This window comes from Zootoca vivipara, chromosome 2 (assembly GCF_965207765.1).
Source record: "Zootoca vivipara chromosome 2, rZooViv2.hap1.1, whole genome shotgun sequence".
Classification (NCBI taxonomy): domain Eukaryota; kingdom Metazoa; phylum Chordata; class Lepidosauria; order Squamata; family Lacertidae; genus Zootoca; species Zootoca vivipara.
Window position 1 is genome coordinate 48,421,522 of NC_142584.1, and position 27,416 is coordinate 48,448,937.

At 42.9% G+C, this 27,416-nt stretch overlaps 1 protein-coding gene across 5 annotated transcripts in view; it reads left to right on the forward strand.

Annotated features, from left to right (window-relative positions):
* The window catches only part of SH3PXD2B (SH3 and PX domains 2B), a 128,486-nt gene that overhangs the window by 43,117 nt on the left and 57,953 nt on the right, over window positions 1–27,416 (forward strand). For 4 of the 5 annotated variants that reach the window (XM_088661842.1, XM_088661843.1, XM_035105293.3 and 1 more), the window contains exon 3: window positions 5,622–5,697. In XM_088661842.1, coding sequence (XP_088517968.1) covers window positions 5,622–5,697 — 76 coding nt within the window. Of the gene's footprint in view, window positions 1–5,621; window positions 5,707–27,416 lie in introns of those variants that run through there. The other variant, XM_035105295.3, reaches the window with a different exon arrangement.

Sequence of the window (27,416 nt, forward strand, 5' to 3'; positions counted from 1 at the left end):
AAAAGTTGTTGATTTTTATGTTTTGTTTTTATTATTTTTTTAGGAAAGTGATTTGGCTTTGCACAGAAAAGTGTGGGATAGCAGTTGCTTTATTCAATGTCAAATAACCTTACTGCAAGCAAATAGAGATGAAAGTTCAATAAACAGGCTTGTGTGTGACCAGCATCTATAAAGCAGGATCAGGGAACACTTTGCCCTGCAGCTGATGTTGATCTCTAACTCCTATCATTCCTCCTTTGAGGGATCTAAGCAACTAATTTTGGGAAAGGTTGAAGAGAACCTGCTTGCATCCCACACTCATACTTAACACCAGATTTCTGCTTTCTTACTCTCTGAAAGGTATAGATTGTTGTACAAAGGGTTTCCTGTCATTTTACTGCTACTTGCAAAGCCGGACCACGCACCCTTTCAAATAGTGATCACTCTGATTTATGACTCTGGCACATTCCCTGTTGCGTTATGACTAGTGGGTAGGAGGACTTTCTTTTATCTTTGATCTTGGCTCCATAGTTGCACTTGGTCTGCTGATGGAACTACTGTAAATTTCTAAAGCTGTATAATGCTGGCTCTAAGCTTTCTTTGTCCTAAAGTTTTGATAGAAGACGAACATTGAAAGTATGCTTTCATAAAATTCAGTCTCGTCCCAGCACACCCTTCTTCCTCAATGCTTATTCGCAACTTGTCGCTAACTGACACCTGAAGCCCCAATTTTAAAATAATTTCTTAAATTTCCTACGTCCACACATGCTCTCAGTGCTCAAACTCAGGCAAATTTTGCCATGTGAATGCACCATCAGGGGGCAAACTGTTGCAAAACCTTGGGCGTGATCATTGCCAACTAAAGAGCTGCCACTTTGATAGCAAGTACATCACCTTACACCTTAAAGTATCATTATAACAAGCTTGAGGACTTTTATTTAGTGAATAATCTTATTTGCATTAAGTAACCCAAGGACATAAGAATAATCAGCAGAGAACTTTAAAAGGTCCCTGACCTCCCCCTGCCCTGCTATTTGAAGAATGAGTGAGCATGTGAGTAAATCAGACAGACCACATGGAGTCAACTCTGCCTGCGTCCCGGCAGTGGGCTGCCACATCACACAGGACCGGGTAGGTGGGTGGGGGTAGGGAGAGCAGCATTCTTCCCATTCAGCAATTTAAAACATAAGCTTGTGGCTGAAGAAAAGCTAATAATCCACTCCAAGCAAAACAGTATCTCAGCTGTCTATAGCCGCCACAGGTGTTTTGTGTTATAAAGACACAAGGCTGGATGTCTGGAGGTTTCCAGGCATTTGGTCACATATTGTTTGGTTGTCCTTGATGACACAGTCTTGCAGTTCTGAAAATGAAATGGAGGATTTGAAATTATGTTAAGGGAAAAGAAACAACTAAATGAACGGCTGGCAAGAGCGGATTTTGCTTTTCCCTCGGTTACTAGGTCAGATGTTAGAAGACTAGAAATTGGAAAACGCCTCTTGAGTCAAAACTATTTCTTAGCTTCTTGTGGAAATGTAGGGACATTTTGTTTTGCTGCAAAGGGCCCGAAATGTTCTCCAGATTTTAAGATCCCTGATCTTATTCTTCAGCATATATGAACCTGAGTTGTCTTATCACTATGTTTTTATGGCTGTTGCTTGTTGTTAACGGTTACCCGTTTCATGTGATGGGCATGTGGTCATGATCTACATAGGCAAAGAGTCAGTGCAACCCATCACCAAGTATGTGATTGTTTCTGCATTGGAATTCCTGAGTGCTGATGAATCAAAATGGCCAAAAGTCCCTTGTAAGGACCAAATGCAGCTGCCAGGACCACCAATTTAGAAAGCCAGCTCCGTGCCGCTACATGTTGATGGTCTGTCATTCACAGCAGCCAATGTCTGTTATCCATCTTCTGTTGCAAGGAACACAGTTCAAAAAGAAGGAAAATTGTCATATATGGTGAAAAGCTCGGTGGTAGTTATGTAATCATGAACAGAATTGACTTGTCGCCCCTTCACTTCAAGAGATATGTTAATGTCTCCTTTCTGCCCTACGCAAAGGGAGCAGTGTGGCGATGAGTGATAGTTCATCACTCACCCAGTGTCTGCTGTAAATGTTAATGTCCTTTCCATACAGGAAGTGTGTTAGTCATTTACATCCTTTCTCCATAAAATGGCACAGCACAATTTTAATGTAAGCAGATGATAATGTTGCGTAATCCTTTAATTCTACAGGAAAATTGAGCAACAGGGGATTGCTACAAGCACCAAAACCCTAGTGCAGTAACTACAGCTAGCAGGGAGAGTATATTGTCTTTAGAAAATGGCATGTTTAATGTTTAGGTGGTAGCTTCTTTAATCAGAAAAGCAAGCAAACAAATACTTTGCATGTCTGTTTCAAATATATTCCTGTGGAGAATGCACTAGAGCCCTTCCACTTTTGTTATGCTATTGGTGTCTTTGTTTGGAGCCCTATGGTGTCTTAAAATTAAAACTGAATGTCTCATCCAGCATTTCATGCACGCTGTTTTGCAGTGCTTCAGAATAATCCAGGCATGGCCAGTGTAACCTGTTGGATGCCTCAGTTTACATGGCACGTTGCACTGCCATCTTGAGAGCAGGAGGGAAAACATACTAAAAATAAGTGTGGATTCTGTTTTTTGGATATTTGCCCTCAAGATGGCAGCTGTAATTTAAGGCTATGAGATGCTGGCTTATTCCCTGCATGTTCCTTCTGAAGCACCAGCACTTTGCTGCTGCCCCCTGGATGGTAGTTTAAAAACAGGCAAAGCTTCTCCCTCTTCTGGAAACCCAACTTCAGTCTTCTTGATTCATCCCAAGGCAACTTTAATGAGAACGGGGCTGAAGGGGCAGAGGCAGAAGGAGCTGAGCTGCCTGGGTTGTTTACCAAGTGTAAAGAGTTGGAAAAGAGGGTTTCTTTCTTTAGGAAGGGGAAGCAGAGGAATACTGGGTGCGGGAATGACTTTAAGGGGAATTGATTTGGTGGAATTTGCTTTTTGTAAAGTGTTCATACTGTTGTAACAGTGAATGGAGGGTCAGCAAATATTTGAAGTTGCAAGGGTGGACTTGTGGCACTGCCACTTTCTGGTGGCAGCAGTTCCCTCAGTGTCCAGCCAGTGATTCATATTTTATTATTGACAGAGGCAAGCATCTGTTAAGTCACCAGTCTGGGTGATTTCCAGGAAGTGAATGATATTAATGAGGTAATCACTGCTTGCTTCAGTGTACTGTGGATGAAAGAAAGCTACAGTTCTGCAACGAATTAAAGCTTTTGGATTAACCCGTTGAAAGATTTGTTTACCGCCCCAGCACTGGAGGAAGGAAAGGAAAGAAGATTCCACCTAAACATTAGGAAGAACTTCCTGACAGTAAGAGCTGTTTGGTAGTGGAATTTGCTGCCAAGGAGTGTGGTGGAGGCTCCTTCTTTGGAGGTCTTTAAGCGGAGGCTTGAGTGCCATATGCCAGGAATGCTTTGATGGTGTTTCCTGCTTGGCAGGGGGTTGGATTGAATGGCCCTTGTGGTCTCTTCCAACTCTAATTCTATGATTCTATGAGAGGAGCGTGACCAGATTTGACAATTTGAGCAATGGCTCTTGTGCAAGGATAGTAAAAATGCCACCCCCCCAGATATTGCTGGACCACAACTGGAACATCCCTGACCATTGCCCATAGTGGCTGGGCATGATGGCCATTGGAATCCAGCTTCTTGGCTACCTGTGTTCTTTTTTATCATTTTATTATAAATATCAATATATCACAAAACAATATATACTTAATATTACATTACATATTTTACATACAAAACATACCTGTGGCCTATTGTTCACCGTATTTTTGACGCACATATGTGAATATGCATTGTAAACGAAGTGGTGCCATGCTGAAAATTGCAGGGACTTAAAGAACAATGATGATGTGCTTCTTGTGGACTCCGTGCCCTGGAAGATTGACCTAGTATCTTCCCCAATGAGCTCTAGAAAGCAAGTAGTGATCGTTGTTTCATGGATTTGGCTGAAACTGGAAACTTTCTTAATTTGAGGTGTGTGTCCCCCCACCCCCACCCCAACTCTTGCCTTTCATGTGATGCATCATGATTTTATTGATATATGAAGTTCTGTTGTTGGGAACTTGTTTTTGTGAAATGCTTAGAAACCTATCCTGTGGGCAGTATGAATACACATAGACAGTAGACATTTCAGTAATGATGTGTGTGAATAGAGACCCTGAAAATTTGGCATCTGTCAAACATAGACCCTGCCAAGTATGTGAAGTTATATTGGAGGGCAGGGTCTGAGATGAGAAGAGTCTTGTCTTGGTCAGAGTTCTTTGGATGTGTCTGCCTGTCTCCCAAAGGTTCAAAGTGAACTCCTGACGAGCCATATTCTTATTATCTTTGTTTAGTGTTCTGCTTCTACTCCTCTCAGAACATGATGTATTGACTGTACTACAAGTTTGCTTGATGATTCACTGTGGTGCCATCTCATAACAGTTTGGAAATAAAACTTGCTTAATAATTGAATCAGATCACCAGTCTGTCTAGCTAAGTGTTGTCCACTGGCTGACACAGACTATCCAGCATTTCTGCCTCTCCCAGTTCTGTTATGCAGAAATACTGGGGACGGAGCCTGGGACCTTTTGCATACAGAACATGTGCTTTGCCATTGAGCCATGCCCACCCCCACCCCACCCTCATGTTGAAAACTTGAATCTCCTGGGATGTATAACTCTGAAAAGTTTTGAAGGATTTGATTCCGTTGACATACACATCAGGAGGTGCAGATAAGAATCTTGCAAATTTGAATTGATTGTTGTGTGAGATCAGGGGTTGAGAAATTCTGGGTAATCTTGGTGGCAAGCCAGAAATGTGTGATCTCCAGGACATGCCCTCAACGCAGTGGGTGGGGTCTCAAACCTTGTGTCATACCCATTAAACACTGAAGTCAAGAGACAAACTGAAGTACTGCTGAAACAGTCAGAAGTAGAGGCATGCCCACCTTGCTGTGTCTCTGCCCCCTCTTGAGCAGCCTGAACCCCACAGCTGCCACCCAGCAGGCATGTCAAATAGTTATCTGCCTTCTTTCTTCACCTTGGAGCTGAAGAGGACAGGTGAAGGTTTGTTTTGATGCTCTTCTGGCACCCATCGTGCAGAGCTTAACAAATAGCAGGCTTCTGGTCATCTTTAAAGCAGTGGTAGGAGAACCATCCCTCCCACTTTCTAGTGTTACTGTGATGAGGAAGCCTTGGGCTAGTCTTACTCTCTGAAGCCAGCAAACTAGTCATTATGGCTACTCAAGGGAGCATGTTTGTTGAACCCTTTGTGAAATCAAAGAAAAGTAACCCACATTACCGACATCATGGGGGAGCTTGTTATCAACTCCAAAACTTTACCAAAACAGCAACATTATTCTGCCCTCTTGTGGAATCTCCTCCCTCCCCAATCTCATGCTTGGCTTTCTTCCCTGGCTGTCATTGTCAAATAATGATAGTCAATGTTAAATTATATTGCGTGTACTTTCCCTAATTGCGCGCTCTCTCTCTCTCTTTTTTAAAAAAGTGGGATTTTTAATTTTTTTGCATTTGTTACTGTTCTTTTAATTTTCTCTCTCCCCCCTTTTTTTAAAGATGCAAATGTTGGACAAATTCCCAATGGAAGGAGGACAGAAGGACCCTAAGCAAAGAATCATACCCTTTCTGCCAGGTTTGTAAGGTGAACAATACAGATCTATCCATTGTGATGTTGCCTCTTCTTTGCTGCCCCTTCTCCCCTTTGTATAACAGGAAACCTCAAGACACTAACAATATAGTTCAAACATATACTGTATTTTCCTGCGTATAAGACTACTTTTTAACCCAGGAAAATCTTCTCAAAAGTCAGGGGTCATCTTATTTATACGGTGAGTATATCCCAAACTCTATATTTTAACTGGAAAAGTTGGGGGTCGTCTTATACACCCAGTCTTATACGCCGGAAAATATGGTACTATGTGTTCAGCACCCACAGTTCAGGGAAGTTTTTAATGGTTGGTATTTTATTGTGTTTTTAATATTTTGTTGGAAGCTGTCCAGAGTGGCTGGGCAATCCACTCAGATGGGTATCGGACGATGATCATCATCATCGTTGTCATCACCATAATCATCTTAAAGGAATAGTGGCACACATGTGGGCTTTTCTTTAATACCTTGTTCTACGGCTTTTTGGAATCTGAACGCTAATGTGGTCTCTGAAAATGCCTGGAGAAGTACGGAGGGGAGCCCTAGAGCTGACATGTCAAATGCTATAGCCAATTGCTGGCAAAGGAACTGAGGATAAGTTAGAGTAGCTGATTGCTGCAGTTTTAAAATCACCCGAGGTGATTACTGTTGGGAGGATAGCCTTTCCTTTTGGACCTCTCCTGCAATTTATTTGTTTCATTTTGTGTGTAGGTTATACACAGTGTTTTTTGTATCATTAGGACTTTTTGCTGTGGATTCAGATATTTTATGAATATGTCACTTCTGTTGTGGATCTGTTTCTTTCCCCTCAATCCAAATTGCAGTTTGCTGTTGCTTACCCCTCCTGCCCCTGCCAATTTAGCCAATTGTTCTAAGTTCAGCCTGCAATGTAATTGTGAGTGTGCAAAGGACATATTTGCCTAGTGCCTGCTACTAGCTCAACGTTTGAGAGATACACACTTCTCATGTCCATACCTTTTTTATTTTTAAAAACAGCAATAGCTCCTCCATTCTACTCCTTTAGCTAAAGGCTTCACACTGTATTTCATTCAGTGGAATCACTTTGACTAGCTATTTTTAATATGTATGCTTGGGGGTGGGGGAGAAGAAAATTAGCTCTGGCATTTCCCCTTTGGAGATTAACAGCTCTTTTCCAGTGCAGCACTTGTGCCTTACAGATCTTTAAAAGTCTTGGATGATACTGATCGCTTGCATCTGCTTCAGTCTCTGGTGTGGTCTTGGGGTTGAAACAACTTTGGTCATACTGTTGGGTGACTTGAATCAGGGAATAGTAGATGGGGAGTTGACCCTTGTTGGTTCTCCTGGAGTTCTCAGCAATTTTCATTACCATTATATCATTTTGGTCCATCTCTCTCAGTTGAGACTTGGAGATTCAGTGTTATGGTGGCTTTGATTCTTTCTTGAGGGACAAGTTCAGAAGGTGGTGTTGTGGGACTTCCATCTCATGGCCTTTAGAATGCTGCAGAGGTACCATCTTATTCCCCATATGCTTTTAACATCTGTGTGTAACCACTAGAATGTCACCCAAGGCTTGTGGATGGGCAGCAGGAGCATAAATCTGAAGTAGCTAGCACAAGAATCACACAGCCATGTGTTTAACCTACAGGATAAAAAGTCATCCCAAAGCCGGGCATGGCTGCACCCAGTAGCAAAGCTGCCGCCTCATTTTTCCCCACTCCTAAAAGATGTAGAAGAGTAACACACTTTTTTTTACCCAGAAAAAGTGCACATTTTAGCAGGCTGGTGGGTGCTGTTCTGCATCTGTCATGCAAAATGGAGCCTTCCCATTAATGCAGAGAGGATGTGTGTGTGTTTAAGTGACTGCTGATAGGCTCAGCGAAGGGAGGCTGTTTTGGTGTAAACCCCTCTTTGCTTCACAGCCTTTTTTCTGATGCACATCTTAAGCCTAGTTCTCACGGATAGTAAAAGATTTTAAATGTTGCATGTTTCATTGCTTTTAATGTTGCATTGCTGAAATTGTGACGTTGCCTTGAAATTATGTATTGGGAGCATTATAAAAAAATAAGCCTATGGCTGGGCTGTACAACTTCAGACTACTACACCAAGGGGCTGAAAGGATTCATCCTCCCTATCTATCTATCTATCTATCTATCTATCTATCTATATAAAATCTGTGCATCAGATGTTGGGAGATGATGGTTTTGGTTTTGTTCTGTGAACCGCCCTGAGAGCTCCAGGGTATACAGTGGTATATAAATTCAAATAATGATAATAATAATAATCCAAGGAGTTGGGCTGCAGTGCTGTTGGTTTGCAAATGGCATGCTACTCTTTCCACCTGCTCATCCCAAGGGAAGCTGTGGAAATGCTGAACATATAGGTGTCTGAAGGCAGAAGCTAAATCCAGATTCGGAAGAAATTATGTGGGTTAGGAAGCATGCTGTTCTGCATGGAGGTATGCAATAATTTAGACGGCTTCATGCTCTTGAAAGGTCTTGACCCAGACCATATATGAAAGCACAGGTGCTACTGGTGGCTAGCCTTTTGCTAGCTGGAGTTTTGCATCTGGCCGACTAGATCTTGGAAAAGCAGATCTTGCCTGAGTTGTACAGGCTTCAGTTAGCCATACTAGACTGCTTCACAAAGGGCTGTCTTCAAAGATGCTTCAGAATGCATCTGCTTATGCTGATGCAATATTAGCAACAATAGCCTATTCATTTATGGACTCGGCTTAAAGCACTGACCTTTTGAAATCCTAATTGTTTGGCACATTACATCAGTGCCAGAGGACCTGCTCTCAGGTTCATTGTCATGGTGAGGGTCTTCTGAGTAGTGGCCCCACATATTTGGAGCTTTCCCCTGGAAATGGTATGAATAGCTCTGTGTTTTTTTAAAATGGATGTTTTAGTTCACCTGTTACTGAGATGTTGATGCTGGGTTTTTAAAATAGCTGTTCTGAGTTTGACACTGGAGTATTCTTACTTATGTGTTTAAATTTCATTATGCTCACAGTCACCTTTGTAAGTTGCTTTTGCAAAACTTTGCTCTGAAAAGCAGTGTAAAAAATTCCTTAAATACATACATAAGTTACAGTTTTCTGCATTCCCAATCGCAGTTTCCTAACTCATTTCTTGCAATACCCATATCCTCTGATTCCCCTTACCTGTCCTCTTCCTTGCTGACACTGGAGAGGATTTAGCCAGAAGGTCAGCAAAGGAAATTTTGCTACATCTGGCGCTGAAAACACAGAAGCTTTTTAAGAGTTGGTCACAGTGAGGGGTTTAGGTTTAGGAGAGAGCAAGTGAATGGGAACCCCAAAATTGCCACTTCCTGATTTCATTACAGCACCACAAATTTCAACCATTTTTCTGCTGCTTAAGGCAGAGGAAGTCTTTTCGGCTGTTATGTCTGGTAAAGACCTGTGGCGTTTGCCCATTCTTTTGGAAATGTCTGTACAGGGGGAGAGAAAGGGTTAATTGGTAGGCCAATAGAAAAGCTCAGAGATGGAGCCTACCTGCTTTAGAGCATGTCAAGAGTGCATTTGTGGCTCAAAGGGGGGCCAACAATCACCCGATACTGGGGGAAATGAAACAGTTGTCAGTGAAGGCAGTGCGAAAGAACCTCCATCAGAGAGTTTGAGTGAGGCAGAAACCAAAGCCGTTATAGTTCCTTTTAAAAACACACATAAGGCTAGTTTGCTCAGGAGCAAAAAGACGATGTTAGGTTAAGCAGTTGTTTTGAGGCAACAAAATCTGCCGTTCCTTTAACCTCTGACTGCCCAGAAAGATTCTGCGTCGACAACGGGCTTTTGTATAGGGAAGTCCTTGCCACACCCTATGGGAGGGAACCCATAAACAACTGGTACTCCCTCATACATATAGAGAAAAGATTTTGCAACAAGCCCATAATAGCATTTTTGGCGCACACATGGGAATAACATGCACTAATAATAATAATAATAATTTATTATTTATACCCCGCCCATCTGGCCGGGTTCCCCCAGCCACTCTGGGCGGCTTCCAAAAAACAGAAATTCTAAAATACAGAAATCCATCAAACATTAAAAGCTTCCCTAATCAGGGCTGCCTTGAGATGCCTTCTAAAGGTCTGGTAATTGTTCTCTTTGACCTCTAGTGGGAGGGCATTCCACAGGGAGGGTGCCACTACCGAGAAGGCCCTCTGCCTGGTTCCCTGTAACTTGGCTTCTCGTAATGAGGGAACCGCCAGAAGGCACTCGGAGCTGGACCTCAGTGTCCGGGCAGAACAATGGGGGTGGAGACGCTCCTTCAGGTATACCGGACCGAAGCCGTTTAGGGCTTTAAAGGTCAACACCAACACTTTGAATTGTGCTCGGAAACGTACTGGGAGCCAATGTAGGTCTTTTAGGACCGGTGTTATGTGATCTCGGCGGCCGCTCCCAGTCACCAGTCTAGCTGCTGCATTCTGGATTAGTTGTAGTTTCCGGGTCACCTTCAAAGGTAGCCCCACGTAGAGCGCATTGCAGTAGTCCAAGCGAGAGATAACTAGAGCATGCACCACTCTGGAGAGACAGTCAGTGGGCAGGTAGGGACTCAGCCTGCGTACCAGATGGAGCTGATAAACAGCTGCCCTGGACACGGAGTTGACCTGTGCCTCCATGGACAGCTGTGAGTCTAAAATGACTCCCAGGCTGCGCACCTGGTCTTTCAGGGGCACAGTTACCCCATTCAGGACCAGAGAGTCCTCCACAGCCGCCCGCCTCCTGTCCCCCACAAACAGTACTTCTGTCTTGTCAGGATTCAATCTCAATCTGTTAGCCGCCATCCATCCTCCAACCGCCTCCAAGCACTCACACAGGACCTTCACCGCCTTCACTGGTTCTGATTTAAAAGAGAGGTAGAGCTGGGTATCATCAGCATACTGATGGACACCCAGCCCAAACCCCCTGATGATCTCTCCCAGCGGCTGCATATAGATGTTAAAAAGCATGGGGGAGAGGACAGAACCCTGAGGCACCCCACAAGTGAGAGCCCAGGGGTCTGAACACTCATCCCCCACCACCACTTTCTGAACATGGCCCAGGAGGAAGGAGCGGAACCACTGCATGACAGTGCCCCCAGCTCCCAAGCCCTCTAGACGGTCCAGAAGGATGTTATGGTCGATGGTGTCAAAAGCCGCTGAGAGATCCAGCAGAACAAGGAAACAGCTCTTACCTTTGTCCCTAGCCCGCCGGAGATCATCGACCAGTGCGACCAAGGCAGTTTCAGTCCCATGATGAGGCCTGAATACTGACTGGAAGGGATCCAAATGGTCCGCTTCTTCCAGGCGTGCCTGGAGTTGTTCCGCAACCACTCGCTCAATCACCTTGCCCAAGAATGGAAGATTTGAGACTGGGCGATAGTTGGCCATATTGGCCGGATCTAAAGATGGTTTTTTGAGAAGCGGTTTAATAACCGCCTCTTTCAGCGGGTCTGGGAAGGCTCCCTCATGGAGAGAAGCATTTACCAACCCGCGAAGCCCATTGCCCAGCCCTTCCTGGCTAGCTTTTATAAGCCAGGATGGGCAAGGATCAAGGAGACAGGTGGTTGGTTTCATTCGTCTAAGCAGCCTGTCCACATCCTCGGACAGATTGAAATTGATCCCACAAAACTTGACTAGACAGGACTCTAGCACTCCCCTGCCCCGGCCCTGCTCCCACGGTGGAGTCTACCTCTTCCCGAATCTGAGCGACTTTATCTGCAAAAAACTTTGCAAAATCATTGCAGGAGATCATGTGGCCCGTACTGGGCCCGGATGGAGCAGGTGGTTCCGCTAAATTGCGAACCACCTGGAAGAGTCTCCTGCTGCTGTTTTCTGCAGATGCGATGGAGACGGTGAAGAAGGTCCTCTTCGCCGTCGCCATTGCCACTTGGTAGGCTCGAAGTTGAGCTCTAGCCCGTGTCCGGTCTGATTCAAAATGAGTTTTCCGCCACCGGCGCTCTAGCCGTCTCAACGACTGTTTCATTGCCCTCAGCGCCGGGGAAAACCACGGGGCTGTCCGGGCTCCATGCAGTCTGAGAGGGCGCTTCGAAGCCAGACAGTCAATAGCGCTGGTTAACTCTGCATTCCAGCGGGCCACCAGGGAATCAGCTGAAAGGCCATCGACATGGGATAAAACATCCCCTACCACTCTCTGGAAGCCAATTGGATCCATTAAGTAGCGGGGGCGGACCATCCGAATCGGTCCCACCTCCCTGCAGAGGGGAAGGGTTGCGGAGAAGTCCAGTTGCACCAGAAAGTGATCTGACCATGGCACTTCTTTTGTTTCGCTTTTACTTAATGTCAGATCACCAACATCCATAGAGGTAAACACCAAGTCCAAGGCATGTCCGCGGCTATGAGTTGACTAAATGAAGGATTGCACAGAACTTCTACTGGTCAGGCTTGGGGTGTGTGTGAATCAAGCTATATTGCCAGGCATGTGATATTTGCCAAAGACGAGGTACAGGGCAGGACAAGACCAAGGCCAAACTGTGTCCTTTACCTGTGATTTCTACCCCATTTCAAAGGTTGGGGCTTGATCTAGTAGGGCCATTGCCCAGAGCCATCAAGCAGGGAAATAAATATATCCTGACCATCATAGATTTTGCAACCCAATATCCAGAAGCGACCCCATTAAGAAATATCGAAACTGAGAAAGTAACAGATGCATTGAATGCCAGGATTGGAACCGTGCTGTGTCAACCGGGAGAGGAAGACAACCTGCATCTGATCAGCAAGAAATTGCTACCCAGAGAAAAACACTTTTCCACGATAGAAAAGGAATGTTTTGCTATCGTCTGGTCCTACAGAAGTTAAGGCCATACATCTGGGACCGAAAATTTATACTGTGCACCGATCATTCACCCTTGCTTTGGTTAAGGACAATGAGAACCAATAGCAAACTAAACATTGTAGCAGATGCTCTTTCACGAAGACCAGAGGAAAAAGGATGGATAACCGTGGACAAGAACTGCTTGAGGAGACAAATAAACCAGACTGGTTATGATAACATTTTTTTAGCAGGTGAAAGAGTTGTTTAAATAGGCATACGGTAAGTCTGTAATTCCAATAATTTGGCCACCTCATGAGAAGAGAAGACTCCCTGGAAAAGACCCTCATGCTGGGAAAGATTGAGGGCACAAGGAGAAGGGGACGACAGAGGACAAGATGGTTGGACAGTGTTATCGAAGCCACCAACATGAGTCTGACCAAACTGCGGGAGGCAGTGGAAGACAGGAGTGCCTGGCGTGCTCTGGTCCATGGGGACACGAAGAGTCGGACACAACTAAACGACTAAACAACAAGAAGTCTGTAATAGGCAATGGGTTAACAATAATGTGTTGTGTAAATCTTATTAGGTTCCTTTGTGTGCAGTTTGATCAGGAGTGTAACTCTGTTTAGTTATCCCTCCTGAATCAAACTTCTTTAAGGGGGGAGAAATGTGGCGTTTGCCCGTTCCTTTGGAAATGTCTGTACAGGGGGAAGATAAAGGGTTAATAGGTAGACCAATAGAAAATCCCAGAGGCAGAGCCTACCTGCCTAGCCAGAGGTTTAGACAGTTGGGAAGACAGTTGGAAATAGAGAGACAGTTCGGTTGGTTTCTTGTGGGTGGGAGGCATAGGAGTCAGAGTGGGTTAGAGACAGAGAGAGTGAATTGGATTACAGTGTTTCAATGTATTTAAAACTTGTTTGCATTCACAATAAACTGGAAATTTGTTAATACGTTACAACCTACTAAGCCTGAATATATTACTGGGGAAACCTGGTTGGTCGCAGTGGAAGAGATTAGATGTGGCACAGGGTCAATAGTCCGTGGAACGACTGGGGGCTCTGTGTGAACGCCACAAGGCCTCTAAAAGATTCGATTTTGCACCTGAGTGCCTTTTGTATATGTGGGTGTAATTGCAATTTAGCAACCATCATGGCTACTTCCAGGAGGTGCATTCTGGTTCCAGCTGTTCCATAAGTTGTGGTATCAGCAAAACAAGCCTAACTCTGGCTTGGATGCAAAGAAAAAAAGTTTGCTGTGCAATGTTTCATGCCAGCAGAATGGGATTGGGGGTGGGGGGAGCACAGCATCAGGCCCAACTTACAGCATCCAAGACTTGGAAAAACAGGAATTACATTTCTGCTTCATTCTGTTTCTGAAGCATTGCAACCTATTTTTGAAAAGCAGAGGAAGGCTCACTTCCAGAAAAGTTGCCCTGACTGGTGTGTTTTGCCTGCTACGGTAAATGCCTTCCCGTTTCTTTCTTTTTATGAAATATTTTTACACTGGAAAGCAGGGATGATGGCAAAGTTATCTGAAGCTGAACTCAGAGGAGCTTTTAAAAGTCTGTTCCAAAGGGAATGGAAGCTGTACAAGACCCTGAATCATTCTCTAGCTTGGATTTTAATCCGAGCTGGATAAGTTTTACCAGCTTCCCGGGCTCACAAATGCTTTGCGCCACCGAGTTGGACATATTTCCTGGCCAGGCACAGCCTTTGGCATGGGAAGATCAGGCACCCCAATCTGTGCCTACCAAATCAGTAAGCCCAACTCAGGCTTGCAGACTCTGCACAACTCTCCAAGATTGTCCTGGCTGCTCTGGCAGGAGCAAACCCTGAGGTGGAGCAAAATCCCAGCCACCGTCAATGGCCATGTCCCTGCAGCATTCTAAATCTCTCCTTATGCAAGCCATTGGAGCAACCCTCCTGTGTTTCCAAGACCAAATGGATTGGAAATTCAAGAGAGGAGGGAGAAACAGAATTGCTTATGTACAGCAGAAATGTTTGTGTTGGATGCCCTTCCAACTCTCCCCAAATAAGAAGCTTGGGAGCTGGGTGGGCGACATCTGGCTCAGAGGAGTAGCATATTAAGCATGTAGCCCAATGGTTAATATTACGGAGAAATTAGTCCTATCTGTGTTCCACCTTTTTTAAAATGGTCACACCCACATGCCCACACTCTTATAATTCCTTTTTCTGCACCCCACACACAATAGCATACTAGCGCTTGAATTTCATTACCAGTGTGGGTATTTGGCTCCTGCTTTCTGTTTCAAATATGCTGCTTTCTGGGAAGCCCTGATTGGTAACATTATACATTGTGGTTTCTGTCGCCTGAAAAAAAAATGTTTCCAGTGATCCTCCCCATCCAGCTGCCTCTAGCATTCTTCACAAAACTATAACACATTCAGACTTGAGGCCTTTGATAGGAACCAAAGAAGCATTTTTGATTCAGCACGCAAAATATTTTTTTGTGGGGAACAAAGTTTTGTTTCTTATAGCAACACCCAATCAGTTCTACTCCCCCCTTTTTTTAAAGTGAAGTTTTAGGTTTTTGTGTGGGATTACCTCTGAAACCATTAGGAAATACTTTGGTATTCAGATTTGAAAAAAGTTCTCTAAATGCTACCAGAAAACTGTTTCTGTAATGGAAATCATTCCCTGTTCCTTTCCTCATTGCTCATGTTATAGATGTGCATTTTTTAAAAGATTCAGCAACCATTATGAGAATGAGGACACTACTATTATTTAGCCAGCAGCGCATAGCAGGGGTCTGTGCCATAAACATTGATATAAACAGGGACTTCTCTTGTGTGGTGTTTCACCATTTCTATAATAATGGAGTTTATCAGAGAGTGGGCTTGACCTTGTTCAGAAGTGCGCTACAAAATCTTCTTGAAGTTGCAAGAGTACAGTGGTACTTTGGTTTAAGAACAGTCCTGGTTATGAACGATTCAGTTTACGAACTCTGCAAAACCGGAAGTAGTGTCTTGGTTTGTGAACTTTACCTCGGTCTAAGAACGGAATCCGAACAGTGGAAGGGCACCGGGGGTGGGAGGCCTCATTAGGGAAAGCGGCCCCCAGTTTAAGAACGGTTTCTGTTTAAGAATGGACTTCCGGAATGGATTAAGTTTGTAAACCGAGGTACCACTGTATAGAGTTTTCCTCTAGCTACTTCCAGAGGTGGCTCTGTAGTCTGTAGATCCAAGGCAGCCTCCTCTGATTGGAGGAAAGTTGGAAATACTTGGTATGAAAGATTGTATCTTGCGCAGTTGGCATTCAACAAGATTTAGTTCTTTAGGAATATTGGAATTGGAGGGTTATGTTTTCTAATGCCACAGGTGTTTGTTTTTAATACCCAGATGGCTCTGGCATTGTTTGGAAATGCAGAAGGTAGTATTTCAAGCCTTTGACCAATCTAATGCCATTTATTGCCCGGAGCTCTTAGATGCCCAGAATGCAAACTACTTGAAAAATCCATGGAAACATGAATCAAGGTAAAATACCCTGAAGTTTTTGCATCATTATTCTCACTCCATTTACACTCTGCTTTAGGGCTAAGCAAAGTTCAATTAAATAGTAGACAAGCCTTTTGAAATGATGGTGAGTATCATTTGACATTTCCAGCAGACCTGGAGGTCACAAAATGAGCTAACATCCATCCTAACAGTACCAGGAAACTTCACAGACCAATACATTATGATGATGTGATAGGATATTGCTCATGTAAGGCAGGGGTGGCAACCTTTATCAGGTTTGACCTCATCAATCTCATGATACTTTCATGGTATCACATGATTGACAGGTAGGTTGTCTCATGCATTTGTCAAAATCCCTTGTGTGGTGTTTTGCGAAGCTCCGTTCAGGGGTTTGAAAAAGGCTTATTTCTCTCTCCCTGGAAGGCACATGCAACCAAAGTGAGCAGACTTGCTAAGGTGCCCTGATTTCAGAGGTTTGAAGTGGCTCCTAAAGGGCTTTGCAAGGTGCCCACACAGGAAGGACAAATTATATCAAGCTGTAGATTTATTTTTAATTAGCATTTGTCCTGATTCAGATGCTCATTTTCTGGCTTTCTGGGGATGAGGGACGAGACCATGTACTCCCTCCTTGCCTTTCCCTGTGATTCTTCCCATTCTTGGTACTTACATCCTGGTTTAATTAAACAACAGTTGTAGTTTAACATTTCTGGTTACAGGTAGGTAGCCGTGTTGGTCTGGATCGAAGTAAAATAAAAAAAATTCCTTCAGTAGCACCTTAAAGACCAACTAAGTTTTTATTTAAGGTGCTACACCCAATATGCCAGCAAGTTTGGAAAACTCAGCAATGGCCAGAGGATTGGAGAAGATCAGTCTACATCCCAATTCCAAAGAAGGGCAGTGCCAAAGAATGCTCCAACTACCGCACAATTGCGCTCATTTCACACGCTAGCAAGGTTATGCTTAAAATTCTACAAGGCAGGCTTAGGCAGTATGTGGACCGAGAACTCCCAGAAGTGCAAGCTGGATTTCGAAAGGGCAGAGGAACCAGAGACCAAATAGCAAACATGCGCTGGATTATGGAGAAAGCTAGAGAGTTCCAGAAAAACGTCTACTTCTGCTTCATTGACTATGCAAAAGCCTTTGACTGTGTCGACCACAGCAAACTATGGCAAGTTCTTAAAGAAATGGGAGTGCCTGATCACCTCATCTGTCTCCTGAGAAATCTCTATGTGGGACAAGAAGCTACAGTTAGAACTGGATATGGAACAACTGAGTGGTTCAAAATTGGGAAAGGAGTACGACAAGGTTGTATATTGTCTCCCTGCTTATTTAACTTATATGCAGAATTCATCATGCGAAAGGCTGGACTAGATGAATCCCAAGCCGGAATTAAGATTGCTGGAAGAAATATCAACAACCTCAGATATGCAGATGACACAACCTTGATGGCAGAAAGCGAGGAGGAATTAAAGAACCTTTTAATGAGGGTGAAAGAGGAGAGCGCAAAATATGGTCTGAAGCTCAACATCAAAAAAACCAAGATCATGGCCACTGGTCCCATCACCTCCTGGCAAATAGAAGGGGAAGAAATGGAGGCAGTGAGAGATTTTACTTTCTTGGGCTCCTTGATCACTGCAGATGGTGACAGCAGTCACGAAATTAAAAGACGCCTGCTTCTTGGGAGAAAAGCAATGACAAACCTAGACAGCATCTTAAAAAGCAGAGACATCACCTTGCCGACAAAGGTCCGTATAGTTAAAGCTATGGTTTTCCCAGTAGTGATGTATGGAAGTGAGAGTTGGACCATAAAGAAGGCTGATCGCCGAAGAATTGATGCTTTTGAATTATGGTGCTGGAGGAGACTCTTGAGAGTCCCATGGACTGCAAGAAGATCAAACCTATCCATTCTTAAGGAAATCAGCCCTGAGTGCTCCCTGGAAGGACGGATCGTGAAGCTGAGGCTCCAATACTTTGGCCACCTCATGAGAAGAGAAGAATCCTTGGAAAAGACCCTGATGTTGGGAAAGATTGAGGGCACTAGGAGAAGGGGACGACAGAGGACAAGATGGTTGGACAGTGTTCTCGAAGCTACGAACATGAGTTTGACCAAACTGCGGGAGGCAGTGCAAGACAGGAGTGCCTGGCGTGCTATGGTCCATGGGGTCACGAAGAGTCGGACACGACTAAACGACTAAACAACAACAACAAAGTTTTTATTTTGGTATGAGCTTTCGTGTGCATGCACACTTCTTCAGATACAGTGAAAACTGTTTCACTGTATCTGAAGAAGTGTGCATGCACACGAAAGCTCATACCAAAATAATAACTTAGTTGGTCTTTAAGGTGCTACTGAAGGAATTTTTTTTAGTTCAACATTTGTTTCCTAACCAGGACCTCTCAAACCTACTTCAGCCTAAAATGGCCGTAGGTAGGTATAGTTCATTTTTACATCATGAACTTGCAAAATACATAACTCTGCTCACAAGCTGTGGTAGAATAAGAGGCTATGCCCTCTTCTGAATGTCCAAGCAACTGTGCTCCACAGATGAAAGGTGGGTTGGCGGGGAAATTGAAAGACGGAGACCCCAAGAAAGAAAAAGAGCTGAAACAAGAAATGAGCTCCTCTAGATTAGCTATGTGTAGTGGCTGCCAAATCTTTCAGGAAGCAGCTTTTATAAGCAGAACTAAGTTTTCCAAACTCCCTATATCCATGGTGATCTAGAGGCTGTTCCCACCAGTGTTTCCCTGAAGGGGCTGGATAGAACTGTATGGAAACAAAACTTTGCCCAAAGCCAAAGTTTTTAACTTTGGCTGTGAAATTGCTTTTGTGGAAGCTTAAGCTGAAGACCATGGCGGACTTCCAAAGAAGAAGATTTAACAGGATAAAAATGTTGAAGTTAGATTGTTATCTGCCTTCTGCCTCCCTCCCATGCTGCGCTGCTTGAGATCCTGTTAGCTCCCCCCCCCCCCCGGTCAGATTTCTTGAACACTCCCTGTAGAATCATGGCAACGTGGTGCTTGCATTCTTATTTTGCTCAGGCAAAGCTTCAAGTAGAGTTTAGATGCACCCCCCCTCCCAAGACCAGTGAAAAGTTGAATCTGAACCATTGCTGTCAGAGAGAGGCACTTAACCCTCATATTAAGGTTGTTTGGGGGTCATTCCACGCCAAATCACCTGATTTTAATACTCGACCGTGCTCTCATGACTCAGATTTTCTTCAAAAAGTTTTTTATGTGTAGATACCTATGAGATAACCTCAAAATAATTTTTAAAGGTTTTTTGGTCCAAAATTGGGTGCAGGAGAAATTTTGAATTTGGCATGATTTGGCATGATTTAGGCGAATGCAATTTCTGTGTCAGTTTAGAAAAAAACCCCTCCTGTTTCACTTATTTTTCACTTATTTTGGGATCAAAATAAAGCTAATTTTGGTCTCTTTCAAAATAAGGTATAAAAATGGTATTAAGTGCCACAGAAAAGGGTCACCGACCATTCAAAGTGAATTTTAGTCACTTTGTACCTTGGTAGGTTCAATAAGCCATAGCACGCAAACCACAACTAACACATGTATCATACTTTTTTGTAGAATGGGCTAACCTTGAACTTGTTATGTTTTAAAAATTAGAAGGGTGTTTTTGGTGGTAATAAAAATATTTTTTTAAAAAATAGTTTTATTATTTAATAAAAACAAAATACGTCTCGGAACCCTTGTTCATTTTATTGTGTAAAACACTTCTGTTTGGTCAAAGGAATAAGGTGGGAGGCTACTACAGGATTCCAATGCAAGTTGCTGTTGTTTTCCTGTTAAAGACGGGTACACTCATGTAGACTTATTTCCTAAGTCCTTTCGTTTCATTTACAAGAAACTTGTTAGATGTTTTTTATCCGAAAGAAAGAAAGAAAGAAAGAGAATAAATAAATAAATAAATAACACAATACAATTTTTTCCCCTTGCTGATTCAGAAATGTCATATTGCATACAGTGGCCAAAACAGCACCATTGACCACATTGTATGTATGGGAAACAAAATAGCTTTGACCATATCATTGCAGAAGTGTTTTATACACACATATTTTTTAATGAAAATGTGAATCGTGAGAGCACATAGCACCAGGTGCTTTGGTGTGGAATGACCCTTTTCTGTTGCTATCCATTCTACCCAGTCTCATTTCCTAGAGAGCTGCTCCCTGACAATGTAGATAATACTGAGCTAAATGGACTAGTGGTCTGACTCTGTATCCTAAATTCCTATGTTGGGTATCGCCCCCATATTGCAGATGGGGACCTGAAACAGAGAGAGCGGCTTGCCTAAAGCCACCTTGTGTGTGCATGACACGAGTTTCAATCTTTGGACTTTTTGGTACATAGTGCTGTCTCTTAGCCACTGCAATACACCACCTCAGCATAATAGTATAGTGAGTAGAATTATTAGTACAGCCTTTCGTTTGCTGCTTGGACAGTCTGGACCCAATTAACTTTGATTTTGTTTGCCTTTCCACCTTATGCTGTGTCACAACCATGCAGCCCCTGGCATACATTTAAAATTGTATTACATTCTCTTGGAAGGATGTGTCTCTGTAACCAGCGCTCACAAGGCCATTTAATTTGATGTTGACAGTAGGCTGCTGTGCCACTCTTGTGGCAAGCACTCTTTGAAGCTGTAGCCGCATTGAATATCTGCCCATTCCAGGCAACTAATTTTTCCTCCTGGAGAGAGATGATGTCCATATGTTTAAAAGTGAACTGGAGGCCAAGCCAGACAGGGTGTAATTTGAGAGGTGATGAAAAGTGTATTTCTTTCAAAAGAGTAAAAGTGGGTTGGGGGGAGAGAATGGTGAGGAAATACAGTCACAGTAGGCAATTACCTTCAAAGGTATGGCGGGTGCATTTTCTGCATAGAATGCAGCCACTGCCTGGACGTGGGTCACGCTTCCGCCAAAAGATAACCTTGTGTCCTAAAAAAGATGTAGCCAACTGAATCACTTCCCACCCTGAGTGCTACAGGAACAAAGAGGGATGGGACTCACCATCCAACATTTGACAGTAACCCCAGTGATGTGGGGTAGAAAGTTTTCCCTTTATCCTTGAAAATGAGTTGTTTCATAAAATTGCTTGATATACAGCAAAATAAAAATTTCAGGCCGGCCAGTATGACTTAGTACAATGCTTGTTACAGTTAATTTTTATCAGGCAACTATCTCTAAGGTGAATATATATTTATGTACATAGCTCTTTCTGTATGTTAGTAGGTTAGCAGCCTTCACTCCTCTGTGACGGGACAAGAACTGATTTAGCAATTTTGCCAGTCACATGAGTTTGAAAACAGCTCGATAATCACCTTGCAGAAAGGCTGTCTTTACTCTTTTCAGCTGAGCTTCTTTCTCTGGTTCTAGAGCGGGCATCCCCAAACTCGGCCCTCCAGATGGTTTGGGACTAAACTCCCATCATCCCTAGCTACCAGGACCAGTGGTCAAGGATGGTGGGAACTGTACTCCCAAAACACCTGGAGGGCCGAGTTTGGGGATGCCTGTTCTAGAGTTTAACCTTATATTGTTGCCTTGTAGGATTTTCTCTAATACTCTCAGATGTTAAAAAAACAAGAACCAAATGAATTGATGTAAGCAAGGAGATTAATGTAATTGGATATTCCTGTGCAGATTTTTGTGGTGTCTTTGACATTCCCCACTTGGGATGTGAAGCCTTACCTCTTCATTGGGAATTGTACCCATACTGTACATACATAGCTTTGCTGGTTTCCTTCATGTAGCATGCAACCTATTTAATGTCTAAAGTGACCCCAGATATTTTGGTTATAATTGTCAGAAATAGTTTTGCAGTCAGACCCATGTATACTTTGAGCTTTAAATACTAAAAAAAAAATGTGAGTGTTGGTACTTTGGCTACCCTTTAAATCACAGTACTGATGGGGGACCTTCCAGATATTGTTGGATTCTATTTCCCATTACAGTGGTACCTCGGTTTACAAACACAATTGGTTCCGGAAGTACTTAACCTGAAGCATATTTAACCTGAAGCAAACTTTCCCATATTGGCTACTGAATCACCTTAGCTAATTGAAATGATTGCCTTTTGGGAAGCGGCTAACTTGCAGTATCTTAAGGTGCCAAACTTTAAATCTTTTAAGACTTGACTTTGTAAGGAGCGGACTTTTAAAACAGCTATATGTTATTTTGTGATTGAGAGAGAGTTTTCTATCCCTGCCCTTTGAATGCTCAGATAAGAAGCCTCTTTTGAGCAGGCATTTTGGTACATGGAACCATCCAAGGAAGTGAATATAAATGGCTAAATGATTAAAGGAGTTGTGAGTGCAATCTGGTTTGTCTGTCTCTAGAAACTGAAGTTGTTTGTTCTAATGTAGAAGTTCTTCACATATGGCATATGATGCAATTTGTGGTAGATTTACAAACCTCACCATTGCTGTGCTATCCTTCACTCAAAGCTTGGATGCTTAGTCCAGCTCTTTTCAACTGACCAGGATTGCTGTCTTGGAAATCTTCTGTTGTGGGAATGCAAGTGCTTATAATCCATTTTCAGAACAGCACAAACCTAAATAGCAACGTTTCCACACATTGGCATTGCCCACTTTAGAAATAAAGAAAAGACAACATTTTATACCTGAAGCTGTTATACAGTACTTGAAGTTGCAGATGTCTAATGTAAAATTGAGAACAAGTCAAATCTCATTAGGAATAAGGAAGGATGAGTATCTTTTAAAGGACTTGGCTTTGAACTCTTTCCTAAACACAGTGCTGATGTTTCTGTTTCATGGTTTTCTTTTTTGCAGAGTTGTGCTGAAAGTAAATGGCTAAATTGTGCAGAAATACATTCTTTTTTTTAAAAAAAGCATGGGGTCAGTTCATGTTATAAAAATGTGGCCTGAATAATTGGAGGGTGCCTGCCTCTTTCAAGATTGCTCCTTTAATATTTATGTCTCTTGGAAGGTTTTGTGTGTGGGACATTAATGGTTGCCTTTGCAAAGGAAACCGCTGCAAAGGGAAGAAGGCTACTGTGGTGATTTTTTTAAAGTGCAACTGCCCTGAGATTTCAGAACAGGGCAGGGCATTGTATATAAATAAAATGTCTGCTCCTTGGAATGGAGGGAGAAGGAGCAGTAGCATTTCTACATCTTAAGATGCTGGCAGAGTTCCTGTATCTGTCACTTCCTCTGGCAGTCAAGGAAAGGAGAAATTTTCTACATATTTATGACTAGCTGGCTTCTTACTAACTCTGCTATATACCTTTATATAGCAACTGCTCTCCATATACATAAATTGATAGTTGTGGTTGTTGTCGTCGTTTAGTCGTGTCTGACTCTTCGTGACCCCATGGACCAGAGCACGCCAGGCACTCCTGTCTTCCACTGCCTCCTGCAGTTTGGTCAAGCTCATGTTTGTAGCTTCAAGAACATTGTCCAGCCATCTCGTCCTCTGTCGTCCCCTTCTCCTAGTGCCCTCCATCTTTCCCAATATCAGGGTCTTTTCCAGGGAGTCTTCTCTTCTCATGAGGTGGCCAAAGTATTGGAGCTTCAGCTTCAGGATCTGTCCTTCCAGTGAGCACTCGGGGATGATTTCCTTCAGAATGGATAGGTTTGATCTTGCAGTCCATGGGACTCTCAAGAGTCTCCTCCAGCACCAAAATTCAAAAGCATCAATTCTTCGGCGATCAGCCTTCTTTATGGTCCAGCTCTCACTTCCATACATCACTACTGGGAAAACCATAGCTTTAACTATCCGGACCTTTGTTGGCAAGGTGGTGTCTCTGCTTTTAAAGATGTTGTCTAGGTTTGTCATTGCTTTTCTCCCAAGAAGCAGGCGTCTTTTAATTTCGTGACTGCTGTCACCATCTGCAGTGATCAAGGAGCCCAGGAAAGTAAAATCTTTCACTGTCTCCATTTCTTCCCCTTCTATTTGCCAGGAGGTGATGGGACCAGTGGCCATGATCTTGGTTTTTTTTATGTTGATCTTCAGACCATATTTTGCGCTCTCCTCTTTCACCCTCATTAAAAGGTTCTTTAATTCCTCCTCACTTTCTGCCATCAAGGTTGTGTCATCTGCATATTGCAGTGATCCACGAAGGGGATAAATTGATTAGAATGCTTTTAACTATTTCTAGGAAATTAGTAATATTCATATTTGCAAGGCTATATTAAAGGCTTGCTTGTAACTAAACTATAAACAAATCTTGACGTTGCTGGAAATCCCTTGTTTATTTGACTTGTATGCCACTTAATACAACACAATCTCTAAACTGTTTGCATAAAGTACGGTATTATGAGCAATTAATAAATAAATAAATACATAATATTAAAATGCATTAGTAACTCGGTAAAATATTTTGTGAAAAATTACTACAGAAATATTCCAGCCGTGTGATTAGAAAATAGAGACACAGAAAGCCTGAAGAAATGAGCATGTTTTTCATAGGCATTTAAAGCCTACCACAGTGGAAGCTTCCCAAATAGTGTTCTAGATTCTGAAATAACCTGCTTTTGTTCTATCACATTGTGACACTATAATGGTCTGGCCATCAGAGCCTTCTCTAAAGGGTGTACAGTTTGTCTGGATCTGTACACAAGGGAAGGTAGTCCTAAATTGTTTTGGCTTTAAACGCCAGTAACAATACCTTGAAAATGATTTGGTAGCTAACTGGCAGCTGGTGCTTTTCTCTCTTTTTTTTAACGCAAATGACACATGTGTACAGTAAGTTGCCTCACTCAGCACTCTAGTGCTGAATTTTGCACTGGCTGCAACCTCTGGAGCAGGTGCAATGAATGCCCCACATGTAATGCATTGCCGTAGCCTAATTGTGAGGTTGCCAGTGCACAGGCCACAATAGGCAAACTATTCCTATACAGCAGGGGTGCACAACCTGCGGCCTCCAGATGATGTTGGACCACACCTCCCATTATCCCTGATCACTAGCTATGCTGGCTGGGCCTGATGGAAGTTGTAGTCCAGAAATATCTGGAGGGCTGCAGGTTGTGCACCTGGTACTATACGGGAAAGGGAATATTTGTTGTGGCAGCTGAAGCTGGTAGTAGGCGTTATGAGCCACAGATATCATCATCTGGGCCTCTTAATGACTGAGATGGTTCCAGGAGCACACCCAAAGTGCATGCCTCTTTCTCCAGAGAGAGTGGAACTCCATCCAGAACAGATGACTAGCCCAGGTCCTGTACCTGGGGACCACTCAACCACAAGATCTTTGTCTTGTCAGGATCTGTTCTCATTAATTAGCCCCAGATACAGTAATAAAAATGTGGCACTAATGTTGTTTAAACTGTATCAGCCCAGATTAATTGGTACAGGAAGCATAGCGGTGTGTCTTTCACCAGCTGAAAATGTGAGAGCTGTGTTCTGCTTTCTACGAGTCCTCATAGAGCACTTGTGCTTTTCCTACTCTATTGTCCGCTGCTTTAAAAAACCCCACAAAAGTTTAAAAGAATGCAATATCTCTGGATCAAATAGAAAAGCTGTAATGTTCATGGATGTGTTGAAGAAATGAACATGCATTACTGTGATTGCTTGTGCAAATGGCTAGACAGATTAACTGGCCATTTACTCTGATTGCTTGCATGCTTTATGTGCACATCAATAAGAAAATGTGAGTTATAAATTTTCTTTCAACTCTGGTGACTGAGTGAATCTTGGAGAGACGCCAACCCAATTTCTGTCTGAGTTCTAAATATAGAAAGAAGCACTGCTGACCCTAGTTACTGGAATATCCAGTTTCTACCAACTGGGAAAATATAATGAAAATTCCATGATGATTTTAGTTGATGTAGTGGCACATTACATTTTATAATTCGTGGCCACAGAGAATTTGGACCAAAAATTTTGTCAATAAAACAAGGGCCACGATAATGAAATTTGTTCCATTGTGGATATAAGAAAGGAGCCAACACCTTAAACTTTTCCATAAAGGACTTCTTCACAATCTTGCTTGACTTGCTGACAGATTGATTCAAATTTCCATGTTCCTTGCTTGAGAACTGCAGCTACGATGGTGGGAAACTTCATATGGGCTGTTGAACTTGGAAGAAAAAGTTGTGAACGCCTTTTCTACTACATCATATTCTTTGAAAAGTTACTCCTTTGCTGAACTCCTGTGCAGTTGGTCATTCATGCTCTGTACAAAGATTCTTCCCTCCCTGGGGTGGTTCAAACATTCAGGAGTCATAAAATCCAATTGGGGTGCAGTTCTGCATGGTGCCATGCAAACAGATGATCATTAATTTGAAAACACTTGACTATCATAATTTCTTCTTTGAATTTGCAAAACTAGCTCATTGGGCAAATAGATTCTAGGCTAGCCGCCTGCCCCTCCACTAGTCAAGAGTTTGACATAAACATGAGCTCAAATGGAAGGACAGAGTTATTTCAGCCAGGGCTGGCTTAAGATACTTTGCTGCCTGAGGTGAAGGACAATATGGCACCCTTCCCCAAGGCACATACAGAAGCCAGCTGGACTGGTGGAATTCCAATACTGATGAAAGGACAGTTTCTTCTACTGCAGCTGAAGACAGCAGGCTAGTGTAGGGGTACACAGCAGGCCACATGGCACTCCTAGCTCTGTCCTCCTGAGACAGCTGCCTCACTCTGCCTCATTTTAGGGCCAGACCTGTCTATAGTAAGCATCTTTAAATGTTTCTGTTGTTCCTCTCCTTTGGAGAACATACAGTGCATATGTACATGAAAGGGAGTGTTCGTTTCTTGGTTCAATTTCACTCAAACTGGAGGAACAGCTCCCATCTTGCTTCCATCTTAAAGTGTATGCATTATCACCTTACAAACATGACTGTTTTGTGGTCACCTATCCAAAAAGGCAAAAAAGAAAATGGAACAAGCATTTATGGACTGGAATCACCATTGCCTTTTTGTTCCAGCAGGAACTTCCAGACAAAGCAGTTTTACTCATTATGAGGGACAGGTGCACATGTTGCAGGGAGCATCTTGGTTTATCTGTGGCAAAAAGTGTAAATCACTGACACACTTACTTACAATCAAGGCTTCCACACATATCTACAGGGGTATTTTAAGGGTACATAGCTGTGGTTTTCACCTTGGGTTTGCTGCAGGAAACTCCAATATAACTCTGGTGTACCTGCTGCAAACAGGATTGCTCTGTAGTATGAGTCAACAGATTAGGCTTCCTTCCCTTCTCTTTTTTTTCGTTTGTTTATCTTAATTGCTGCTAACTGCTGTTTTGTTTATTATTGTGTTTGTTTTAATTGCTAGTTTTTGAGCATTAATAGTATTATTATTATTTTTAAAATGTGTGGTTGAAAAGGTTTTGTCAAAAAATAATAATTCATCGGTTTGCATTTCTATCCTATCTGATAATGCACACACACACACCCTGTTCCACCTTGGTCGTAACTAATTTCTGTTGAAATCAACAGGGCAATGTTCCAACAGGGAAGAAGCATTCAACAAAGAACACTGTGAACTTGAAA